General features: G+C 39.5%; 1 protein-coding gene across 4 annotated transcripts in view; it reads left to right on the top strand.

Moving 5' to 3' along the window:
* Positions 1–12,482, top strand: part of DPP6 (dipeptidyl peptidase like 6) — a 587,128-nt gene that overhangs the window by 541,429 nt on the left and 33,217 nt on the right. For all 4 annotated transcript variants that reach the window (XM_075419777.1, XM_075419779.1, XM_075419776.1 and 1 more), the window contains exons 13-16: positions 1,693–1,800; positions 2,393–2,484; positions 4,615–4,662; positions 6,806–6,924. In XM_075419777.1, coding sequence (XP_075275892.1) covers positions 1,693–1,800; positions 2,393–2,484; positions 4,615–4,662; positions 6,806–6,924 — 367 coding nt within the window. The remainder of the gene's footprint in view (positions 1–1,692; positions 1,801–2,392; positions 2,485–4,614; positions 4,663–6,805; positions 6,925–12,482) is intronic.

Here is a 12,482-nt window from a genome sequence, read left to right as displayed (position 1 = left end):
ACAAGCTGTCTCATAACATCAGCTGCATGCTAAAGCCTTGTGTGTGTCATTCGTGCCGTGTACCTCCTTCCCCTGTAACTCTGTATGAACCTCAAACTGATCTGCACAACACCTGCTCTCCCTGGCAGAGATGTATGGCTGGAATAAATAATGCCATAGGCACAGGTATAGAAGTGTAGGGTGAACTCCTTGCTGTTTGCCTCAGTAAAGGAAAACCCGTTGAGCACAAGGTTTGCCCAAGCTATTACAGTCATTTTTCAATGAGTTTTCTCCTCTCATGAAAGACATTTGGATATAATACAGAGTTTCATGTTTCAAGTTCCAGAACAATGCCAGAAACAAATGAAACCACTATTTCATAAAGCTGCAACAAGCTATAAATGGGTATATTTTAAAATATACTGGGGCATATTTTAAAATATACTGAAAGCCTGAGCTGGGGAAAATAAAAGGAAACACAAACAGTTTGAACACCTAATACTGTGTTGGTATATCTGATAGGTAATGGAAAAGAATTAATCAGTAAAGAACTGGGAGCAAAGGAACATGCAGTAAGAATAATGTTTTAGCTTATGAGAACTAAAAATGTTTATTACTTTGCTGTAGGTGTTTGCATTAGTCATAAGTCTCCCTGTACAATGAAGTTCTTGCTCGTTCAGTGTGGTATCTGGACATGTGCCAAGCAGAAGGCTGGGGTGTTAGATAAACACTGAACCATAGGAGGACCCAGAAGAGGTTGAGCAATAGTCTGCCTGTTCACTGCTCTTGAAGAAGGAGCCGCGAAGGTGGGCCAGGGCAGCCAGTCACCAGAAAAGCCTGATATCATAGCAGAGGTTCAGGAGTTTCATCTCTTGGTTTAGTCCCAGCTATTCAAAATGAAGAGTAGAGGAGCTTGCTGTAGCCAGTTCCTTTGGTACGGTGCTACTGTGTCACACAATATGGACCATCCGTTCTGCTTTCCCTTGTAATCTGCTGTTCAACCACCTCCTGCCGTGGAGATCTCCCATGTGTCTTGGGGTTCCTGTGTAACACGAAGCCAAAGACCCTTCCAGGAAATGCTGGCTTGCCATATATAGTGTTTGATTTCCTTCTGCTGAGTCTCTTCTATCTCTGGCTGAAAGTTCTAGTCACCCAATAAAAGTCGATCATCACATTCACATGGGAGCTCTGTGTCAAAGACAGTTTTGTAAGATAACCTCCCTTTCATAAATAATTCAGTTAAATAAGCATTTGTAAGAGAGTAGGAAAAGACAGCAGTTAGATGCTGCTAGTTGTGTTTCCTCGAGGACAGGAACAGATCAGTTCTTCCAGCAGAGTAAACAAGGTTTGTCCTACTCGTGCCAACAAGGTTCAAACCATTTCTAAAAGCTTTATTCCAACTGCCCCGAGCAGTCAGCTGTACATGTCTACTTTTTGTTTTACAAATGGGAGTTGACTTTATAGCCAAGGAATTCTCCTTGCTGCCTGCCTCCCTGTCTTCCCTTAGCTGAAAGGTGTCTGCTTTCCCAAGAGCAAGAAGCAATAACATTCAAAACTTTCTCCAGTTTTCAGTGGGCTTTTGTTTGCCTCTGGTTACTGTTAAAGAGAACTTCCTGTTTCACTGTGAATTAATTTCATAGGTTTTTGCAGTGATAAGCAATTTTAAATACAATGAATTAACAGTAATACAACCCTTAAATTTGCCGCTTACAGAATGAAGAGCCGATTTTTTCCAAGGACGGTCGGAAGTTTTTCTTTGTCCGAGCAATTCCCCAGGGAGGACGTGGGAAGTTCTACCACATCGCCATGTCATCGTCACAGGTGACTCATTCGCTGCTGCTGCTTTGGGTCCAGCCTGTAGAAAGCAGCAAAAAGTAATATCTGTGCTCACACGGGTGACACTGGAGGCTGCAAATGTTGAATGTGGGCCTTGTGCATAAAGGAAAACTTTCTGTGATGATTTATTGGGCATAAGATAACATGAATTTCGAAATGAAATGCTTAAAAGAAAAAGGTCAACCAGCTAACTCTTTCCAAACAATATCATTGCTTTGCTTCTGTTTTTCAATGCCTTCTTAGTTGTACATAAAATAAGTAAATCCCTGCACTGCCATAAAGGATTAATCAGAAGCTGATGGGCATGCTGGATTAGAGGAAGGGGTTTGAAGCTGTTCTGTGCTGAATTCATCCCATTATCTTCAGTGGAGTTATGGTTAAGATGATTCTGACTCTGTATTTTTTCTATGACTGCAGATTCACAAAAATAGCAGGGGGAGGGGTGGAAATTGCAGATGCATGGTTTATTTTTAATAGGTAATAAGAGTCCAAAGAGCTTCCTTCTTCAGTAGAGAAGCTTTGCTCAGATATATTCTTTTAAGAACAAAGAAATGTAATTATATTTTCTTTCTGGCAGCCCAATAGTAGCAGTGATAACTTACAGTCTATTACATCTGGCGATTGGGATGTGACAAAGATATTGGCATATGATGAAAAGAGGCATAAAATGTAAGTAAACTTTGGTCTGACAAATCAGTCTTCCTTTGTTTCTCTCTGGACTACAACATTAGTTACAACGGTGTTGTGTATGCATCTGAAATGTATGAGCGTAAGGAGATGGGGATAAGGCAGGAGGAGAAGTCCTCTCCATTTTGGCTTAACCTCTCACACCATTCCATATATCTTGTCTTATTTTGGTTTTCCCTGTATAGTTCAAACCTACATTTCTGCAACTATTAAATACAGTCGTGTAGAGGAGAGATTTCTTCTGCTGCAACTTCTGGTATTAATCTCTGAAGTCTATTTTTATTGACTACCAAGATAGTCAGTTTTAGAAATAATTCTTTATTGACCTGCAAAAATGTCAGTGTATTAGAAAAGAAATATTTAATTGAAATACAAAAAAAACCCTAGCCTTCTTCACACTTGCCCTTTATGCTTGCAAAATAACTTCCATGAATGTTTACTTTTCAAAATACTTTTCAAGAAATTACGTAAAAAAATGTTTGATTCCTTTCCAGGCAAAGTTTCAGCTAGATACAAGGCTCTCACCTCTCAGTTGCTTAAGGTCACTAAACAGCTGAGTAAAACGCTGCTGATATATGCAGATGTTGAATGATCATTAAGAACACGATGGTTCTTCAAGGTTTTGAATGCCTTCCATTACCAATAACTTCAGCACAATACAAGGATCTTTAGCACTTGGCAGAGCTAAGTAGCAAACTAACACCAAAGCCTTATTTGCATATTTACTGGCCAGTCAAGCAGAAAATACCACGTACAATTTGTGCAATCAAAATGCACATCTCGGCAAGTGCAGCTTATTGGCAGCAGATCAGCAGGGCTGAATATCCTGCCTGACTTGTTATTCACCCCAGGGACACTACATTTGCTCCTGTGGTCTGTCATCATTCGCATGAGATACATCCAGGGGATCAATCTGGACCTTGCATGTTGGGCTGAGGTTGGCCACCTCCAGCAGTCCTGGCTGATTCAAGGTCAAGAAAACTACCTCACTGTGGCTCTCAGAAGATGTCACCACACAACAGGGTTTTCGTTGTTTAGCCGCAAAGAGTTTAGCACAGTTTCAGCACAAAGCAAGGGCAGTGGAGTATTCTTTTTCATATTCTGTCTTCCCTGAAAATCCAGCTCCTCTTTTGAAATGGGATGTTTGAGTGGGTTTCGCATCAGACCCCAGTTAGCTCTCTGTCCAGGCAAAGAATCAAAAGTGGTCAGACAAGTAAAAACTGGGTCTGGAGAAAAAAGAAAGGTATTTAAAGAAAATTCTGAGCCGTAAATCTTGAGGTTAAAATGTGATGGTCTTTCACTTGATCGCTTGATCCTTTTTGACCTGCTAAGGACATGACCAGTCCAGCCCATGCTTGTTTTAACTGCAGCTGGTGACGTGCTTGCTTGAGGTTCTGCAGTGATATGTCCCTCTGCATGTTTTTCTAATTCAGTTTAAACTTTTCTTTCCTTTGCAAGAATAGGAAAACGGCAATGTGAATGAAGATGTTATTATATGAGATACTTGTAAACACCCTTCTAATGATACAGCTGTTACCGTAAAGGCCTTGGTATAGTTAGAATTGCAGGACTTTGTTGCTTATTTAGGATAAGTTTTAGGAATGTGTTTGAAACCTTTGCCTTCAAGCTGCCAAGAAGAGCCTTTAAATCTAGGGAACTGTCCTTGAAGGAGACAAGAACACGCCGAGAAGACTGCATGTTAGCGCTTGGCTAGTTTTGGCTTGTTCTGTCCGAAAAGTGGTGTCTGAAAGTAACCTATCCTTCATTATAATACATTATAATACTAAAAATAATGCAACCCCTGGCGGAAGGACCCCCGGACCCCTACTCACTGAACAGGCACAGTGTGAAAATGCTGACCAAGTGTAACGTAAATGATGTAACCAATTGGCAACATGGGACTGCCTCATGGGCTGAAACTTATTGGTAAGAAATCAAATAAAGGAAAGCCTGCTTCAATATGTGGTATGCACGCTAGGAGGAAATATCCCCCGTGCATCGGTGCTGTAATAAAGAAAACTTGCTTTCTAAAATTCCCAAACAAGTTTTAGAGAGTCTTAGTTTTTGCCAACTTACGGTATCACAATTGCCTTTTGATTTTTTTTTTCTCAGTTATTTCCACAGCACAGAAGATTTGCCAAGGAGGCGACACTTATACAGGTATGTGCTTTATTAATTTCACATACAGAATTTCCCATCTTTACAAATTTAGGCAAATCATTACATAAGCAATTGCAACAGAAACAGTTTCTTATGTGATTGTCTTTAATGGCATTGCAAGATCTCGCAGTGTGTCACTGGGACAGACAGAACAGCATAACAATAGTGAACAAAATGCTTGACATTCAGAAATGTTTTACATTTAGCAATTTTCTTCTTTTATTGCAAATTTTATATTGGCTTCAGGATTGATAAACTGTCAGAAAAATTTCCAGCAGAACTGTTTAGCACCTGAAGAAATTCAGAATTATATAAACTAATGGTAAAAACTGATTTTATACTTCCAGATAACAGTTTTCGTGGAACTTTGATAGCATCTCACCTGTTAATGAAATTGAAAAGAAATAAAAACTTGTTATGTTTACAAATGTTTTTCCGCATTTCCAGATGACTTTAGTATCCTCCGTAACTGTCTGATGAGTAAAAGCTTGATTTACAGTAAGCAGTTGGTAGTGGAGCTATTGCAAAATATTGTGGGAGCAGATTACAAAGGGGAAGAAACCCAAACTTCAAAATAAACATTTTAGAACATTATTCCATTTGCCCTATTTTTCTTCCCAATTACCCTGCTGTCATCTCAGCATCTGCAATGGAGGACAGGGCTGGTCACAGCATCATTTGATGAGGGACTGTTAGTGTGTTTTCCTTCTCTAACAAGAAGTCATAACTTTCTTTCCTCAACAGGGACAAAACCAGAGCAAACTAAATTACCTGTAACTGAATCATTTTTTCCTTTCGATACCTCAATGTCTATTCATTGCACTCCACGGGTTTTTGAAAGTAACTCATTTCAGTGTTTATTTTCTTGAGGAAAAAAATCTATTTTGACCATTAATTTCTATTTAAATGGGAAGAAAATACAATTTTGAAAGCTGAGTCCAGGCACAGCTGCTCAAGAGCTGCTGGCATGAGTCAAAGTGCTTTCCACCACTTGCTCGTCTTGACATGCAGCTCACCCTGGTGCCTCACTAACCTCACCTCCCCACACAGGCAACAAGTAAAGAGATGCCAAAAATGTCAGTGTCCTTGACCTTACTTTGATTATGCAGTGATCTTGGCCTCACTTCAGGTGTTTGATTTCCTGTGCTGGGTGGTTTGACCGTCTCTCGTCCCAGTCCAAGGGCATCAGCTCAGCAGCAACCTTGGTGTATGTTCGTTGACAGAGCTCCACTGCAGTTGATATGTGATGAAGATCTGTTTGGGGTTTTTTTTCCCTTTTTGTGTCTAATTTAGTAGCTTTAAATAGGATTTAAGTCAAAGACATGATCTGAGCCTAAACAAGAACCCAAGAGCTACTCAGTTCAGTTTCTGTGACCCTAAACAGGTTGCTCAGCCTCATCTCTTTCTACCTTGAAATAGTAGCAAAAAACACTCATTTGCTTTAGAGTAATATTATTAGTTAATATTCTTGAAGCATTTTGAAGTTTCAAAATGCTATAGCAGTGTAGAATTTTATTTATTGTATTTGCTAATAATCTGTAACTCATTCTTCAACTTACAGTAGATTCTTACAAAGCACTTCTGAGCATATGGACAGGCCATGTTACCTTCTTCAAAAACAGATCCCTAAATGCAATCTTTCCTTTCTACTTGCAGCATATAAGAGCAACTACTGAAACCCTCAAAAAGGGCTTTGGCCTGTGAGGCAGCTGCTAGCAAATCAGACCAGTGAGTCAAACAGCAAGAAACTTATAGCAAGCAGCTCCAGCTCTTTATAGTCTGTTACAATAGAAGTAGGTGTAGAAACACTGCTCCATTGTTTCATGCCTTCGTTCACCGAATTATGACTTCCTCTTGTGGAATTGCAACCATCATTTTCTTTTAAAAACTGTACCTTCCTTCATAACCACCTGACCTTGCAAAAAAAGACATCAGTATCCTTTTATCTATTCTCCATTCAGGGGAAAAAAAAAAAAGCAGTTTCTGCTATTTAAAATCAACCAAATGGAAATGCTTTGTCTCTTACTAATGTTGGACACATTATATTTATGTTCTTGTTCTACAGTACAGTAAGGTTCAAGTAATGTTTCTTCCAGATAACATTTGCTCAGTGACCTTCATGCACTTCTATTAACTTTTTCAGCGCAAGCACAAATGGAAACTTCAACAGGCGGTGTCTGTCTTGTGATCTGATTGAAAACTGTACTTATTTCAGTGCATCTTTCAGTCACAATCTGGAATACTTCCTACTGACATGTGAAGGTATGTTGTGTTTTGTTATTGCAGTTGTTATGCCTAAGGATAGGGCTTAGAGCCAGCGTTGGTGTTTTTAGATCTCCTGCGTACCTGCGGACAGCTTCGGAAGACAGGCCGTAAATACCTGGGTCCCTTTGCTTTTAAAGCTTTACTCTCAACATTTTTTTTCTTTTGAGTATTTTTATTTTTAACTAGAAAGCAGATGTGTGCAACCTTTTTCAGTGCATATGTGACTACTGAAGACAGAGGTACATTCCTTTAGCCACTCCAAGCATTCTGAAGTTAAATGAACAGGAAAAGCTTGAAGGCATAAAACGTCAGGACATTTGTGAGAGATGGGATTAACTGTGGGTGACTGGGACTGAGTTCCTAGTGCACCAACTTGTACCAGTACTGCAAACAGGGGGATTCAAAGTAAGTAAGTTACAATGAAAAGACAGTTTACCAAGACGGTTTGCAGAAAGCTGCCTAATGGACAATGTGAGTACAGAATATCTATTGTTTCACTGCTTGTTCATCATAAATTTGCCTTAACTTGGAGCAATCTACAGGTCCGACAGAGATTTCCTGTGTTGAAAATGCCTTAGAGTACCCAAAAGGCTCAGGATAGAGGACATTTCAGGAGAAAAGTGATTAAAGTCAGATTTATTCAGCTCTTTAGGAGTAAATGCAGAACTCTATCTCATTTAATCCTATATAATTTAATTCTCCTTAATTATCCTAAATTGCACACGCAATGCATGCATACCAGTCATCTGCTGCTGTGATTGAAACTGCTCAAATGGCCACATGCCCTCTAAAACAAGTATTGCAAAGCAGCAAGCCAACAAGAAATGCCTTGTTTTCAACAGCTCAGGGGAAAACAAACATGAGTAACATAAAGAAAAGACTATGCTGCTACAGAGCAGCTAAGTGGTCTGTCTGCTGTACATCAGCAAGGTTTGGCAATGGATGGACTGCCCCTTCTCTGACTGACGAGTATTTGTAGGTGCCAGTAACTCTTTGTGGTGAACACCAAGGATAAAGAAGAAGTATTAGAGATGGCAAAATGAGAAATAGCAAGGATAGTGAAGATACATAGAGAACTAGAATGGTTAACATAATACCAAGGAAAACATCTGGATATGGACTATTGTAAAAACATGTTCTACTACAAGAAGGAAAAATAGCCTGTATTTTGGAGGCATTTAAAGGTATTCTAAAAAATATCTGCAGTACAGTGCAGAGAAGTAGCTTTAACAGTGTAATGGACTAATTAACTTAATGGACTACCTGTAAATCTCTGAATCTGTAGTTAAGGCAGACATATGCAGAGAAGTGTCTTTTCCCAATAAACATTCAGTTCCATAGTAAATGGTATTATGTTTATGAACTTTGTCTCTTTGAAAGAAAAACACCGTCTATTTTTCTTCTTGTTTTGATTTCAAGAAAAGCTGTCAGTAGCTACTAGAGACAGTGTCCATTTTCTTTGCACCCAGATAATTGTTTTACCATAATTGGAAGCATTTGTGAACAAGATTAAGGTTTCTAAAGGTTCTTATCAACAGTTATGAGGTGATATATATGGACTATATTATATCTCATTCACAAAAACCTGCAGTGATACCCAAAGAGATTAATGGGTTTTATTAGTGTGTACATTCATCAAAGTACACAAGACAATGATTTTGCATAACAAACTGTGGGCCAGATTCTCAGCTGCTGTAAACAATACCTCCATTATAAGGTCATTAGTTAGATCTGTTTACATCTGCCAAATATATATTTGTCTGAATTTTCATTGTACAGGACTAAATTCTCAAACTGTAATCTCAGTGTAGCACAAATGCAGCACAACTTGAACTACAGAGCTAATGTCAATGTCGCCATTCAGATACCTCTGCAGAATATGTATACATGAGAAATACAGAGATCTTGGTAGGATTTCCATTTCCAATGACTTTATAAAAATATCAGTTGATTACATTTGGTGCCCTTATTCCTTATTTACATAACTGAAAGTGAGAGGTCTTTCAACTTCTTTGCTTTCAAGCAGTTTACAGGAACAACATTTCTTTTTAGCACTTTTCGTGTAGGATCCATCTAACTTCAGATATCTGCTATGGGCACATTTACAGCAGAGCCAGCTCCTTTTGGTTCCTGTTATAGCTGATGTGGGTCAGGTCACTGGAAACACCAGTTCTTGCTGAAATGCAGACTTGTGGATAAAATTAATCATCCCATCAGACTTTGGTCATACAACTATTTGTATGTTGAGCTGTTGTGGTTTGGTGGAGAACCACTTGGACCCGCTAATGGGAGACTTCCTTTTCTGCAGCTCCTCAGGCTGCTTAGCTAGAGCTTGGCCTTGCCTCACTTTCTCAGGATGTGATTTTGTTGCTCATAAGCAGGCATACTCTAGTATGGTTTTGATTAGCAGGAAATCCTATTTATTCATATACATATATAACATCTAGGTGGAAAAGCTACTTGACTGAGACTATATCAAGGAGCCCTGCTTATCCCACAGGTGATCAAGCCAGTGGAGCAGCAGCAGCCCACCAGCTTGGAGGAGTGTTAGTCTTACAATCTCTGCTGCCCAAGGGCTTCTGTCAGGAGTTCCCACCTCTGCTTCCCCCAGAAAATCACAGCTGGAGTCGATGTTAATGACCAGGCAGTGGCAGACAGTACCCATTGCTGTTCGGTGCTTTCTTCTCCATCTACTTTGTATAAAATCATGCAGAGCTCAGTCTTGCTGTGTACTCTGTGACTGCCCACAAAAGTGTGCATTTGTCGTAGTAACCGGTGTATGACTTTATGTCAGACCCACACGTATCTTTGATGGTAGCTAAACATAAATTATTTTACTTTGATCAAGCCTATAATAATTTTACAATTTGTATTTTCTCAGCTGTCCACAGGACAAATGCATGGGCAAATATTTATGGCTTGAAAACAATTTGCGTACTGACACTTTGAGACTAACCTCCACCATACCTCAGTTTCACTCTATCCCGTTTATTAACTTGCTTTGTGACCTTCAGTTGCAAACTTCGCTGAGTTTAGAGACACAGACATGACTGTGGCTCAGTTTAACTTCACTAAAATGGATGGCAAGGTTTGTAAGATTTGATTAAGCAATTGATGCTCGTAAAGTACTCTGTGGCACTTACATGAAAGGCAGTGCAAAGGGAAAACATATATCTTTCTAAAAAAAAACCAGAAGAAAGGTCTGACATTGCTCATTTGATCCCAAAGATCAAGAGTTGCAAGTTTTCTACTCACTGCTTTGGTACCTTTGAGGCAGCATATATAATTGTCTTAAAGGATTTTTTGCTGTACTGCAGACTATGCTTAACAGCAGTGCTACCTGGCACAGACCAAAATGAGAGAAGTAAGCTATAATAAAAGGTAACCTCTCCTTCAAGAGGACAATGTAATACTTACTGTCAGGAGGCAACATTTATTGCAATCACTCAGTCCCAGAAGGCTAGTTACCTTATTTTTCATCTAATTTCACATGCTCATGATTGAATTACTGTAGCAGGATCTAAGGAAACATGATGCTTTGCAGACTGCTGTTAGATTATCTGCTCTAGACACTGTCAAAAAAGCAATATGTGCTGGAGCAAGGTCAATCCTACTGTCATTTTCATCATAAAATATGGGCTTACACTTCTGTCTCCTTTCATAAACCAGCACAGGCACTGCCACTGATTCCCCTGAGATAAACAGAACGAAGATCTGGATGGAAGGGTTTTGCTACTTTATACATAAATTTAATTGAAGATGGAGTTTTCTCATTTGGAATGGGATGTAAAATTCAATTGCATAGAAAGAAGGGTAAGAAATTACAAATTTTGGCTGAGAAAGCAATTTAATACTGTTTCTTTAGTGGTGCTCAGACATGTCTGGTGAAAGGCTGAATGACAGTGAGCCAGTAAAGCACTAAAGCAAATTTTCAGATGATAGCTCCTTCTTTGAAGGATGTAGCCTTACCAATGAGTACCACTGTAGTCAGCAGTGTACTGTTTTAGTATTTCCATGTTAAATAGGTGCACCTTGTCCTCAGTGATTCCTTCCCTCACTCCCCAGTATAACCTGCCAGGGTTATTAAAACTTGAGTCTTAATGAGGTTGTTCATGGTGGAAGAAAGGATGTGCAACCTTTTCTATTGCAGGACTCTCCATGTAGCAGGTTTAGTTACAGCACCTTCACTCCTGAAAACTCCGTGAAGTCACTGAGACTTTTTCTTGAACACACAGAATTGGCAAAGATTTTCTAGATCCTGAAGTCCAAGTCCCTGCTATTGCAAGCAACGGCATCTTAGCATCCATTACATTACTTCGCCAGTCTCCATCAACTGACCTCAGCCATAAGCTGGTAATGGCCAGCTCAATGCACTTGGGGAGGTGTGAGGTTCCCCACAAAGGGTTAATGCCTTTTAGCTTTGAGACAAGAGCAATAGTGAGGAAGACCTCTGGCATATGCATACATTGCTGCAATTAATATCGTTTAATACATGATGAAAATGATAGGAGGGTGTGTTCATGGAATGCCTACCAGACTGCTAATTAAAATTATCTGCAATCATGCATCCTCAGGAAAGGATTAATCATTTTTAGTGATGACACAAAGAAAATTGGTAGTTACACAGAGGGAAGAGGACTGTAATGAGGGCTAAGAGAAAACTATTGTCTCATGCTCGGCATGGTTACTGGGAACAGAGAAGTACCTTTGCCTCTGCACTCTGTATTATCCTTTCATTCATTGATCTATTTGGGGAAAAATCATCTTTCACTTTGAGAAAAGACAACAGTGTAACAGAACAGGGAACGCTATCTTCTTACACAGGTCTCAAGTCCTTCCTCCTTTTCCAGAAACTGTGAGATTGTTTTGATACAAAATGCCGTCAAATCACTATAGTTTATCCTAACTGTTCAAAGATTGTCTCTGTTGGAACCTGTATTTGTAGCTGACTGGTAGTCTTCACTGTCAGTATTGTGCAGGTCAAATGACTATAAAGCTGTCTCTCTCTTTGGAGAAAAGAAAATAGACTCCTCTAAAAAAAAAGTTAAAGTGTTATCACCTGATTTGGATGTCCTCTCTAGCACTGTGCTTATTGGTAGCTTAGCCTAGATGCTGCAGATCAGTAATCACAGGTAACAGAAATGAAGCCATTTCTGCCTTTACTAGCAGGCAATTTTGTAGGTGTAGAGCAAAATGATATGTTGTAAGTGAGCTGTGCTTGATAAAATACCTAAAGAACCAATGGGGAAGGAATTTATCTGGGTATACATCTGCTTTTGTTCAGGTATGCCCTGTGAGCCAGCAGCCATGATGACAACAGCTCTGCAGCTACACTCCTGGCCCTGCAGTGCTGAAGGATGCCTATAGCTGAGAAATCACTAAAAAGAGGATTTATACCTCTTAGGCCCTGCTAGATAAAATCCTGATTCAGTCCCGTAGAGAACAAGTGCTGCAAAAGCACAGAGTAGGAAAATGCTGCAATTTAAGGATTTTGTTTGAGAGTGATTCATACTAATGAAAAAGCAATGCAAGCAAATTAGCGCTAATCTGAGCCA

This window comes from Opisthocomus hoazin, chromosome 4 (assembly GCF_030867145.1).
Source record: "Opisthocomus hoazin isolate bOpiHoa1 chromosome 4, bOpiHoa1.hap1, whole genome shotgun sequence".
Lineage (NCBI taxonomy): Eukaryota > Metazoa > Chordata > Aves > Opisthocomiformes > Opisthocomidae > Opisthocomus > Opisthocomus hoazin.
The sequence above is the reverse complement of the archived record's forward strand: the minus strand, read 5'-3'. Positions and strand labels throughout refer to the sequence as shown.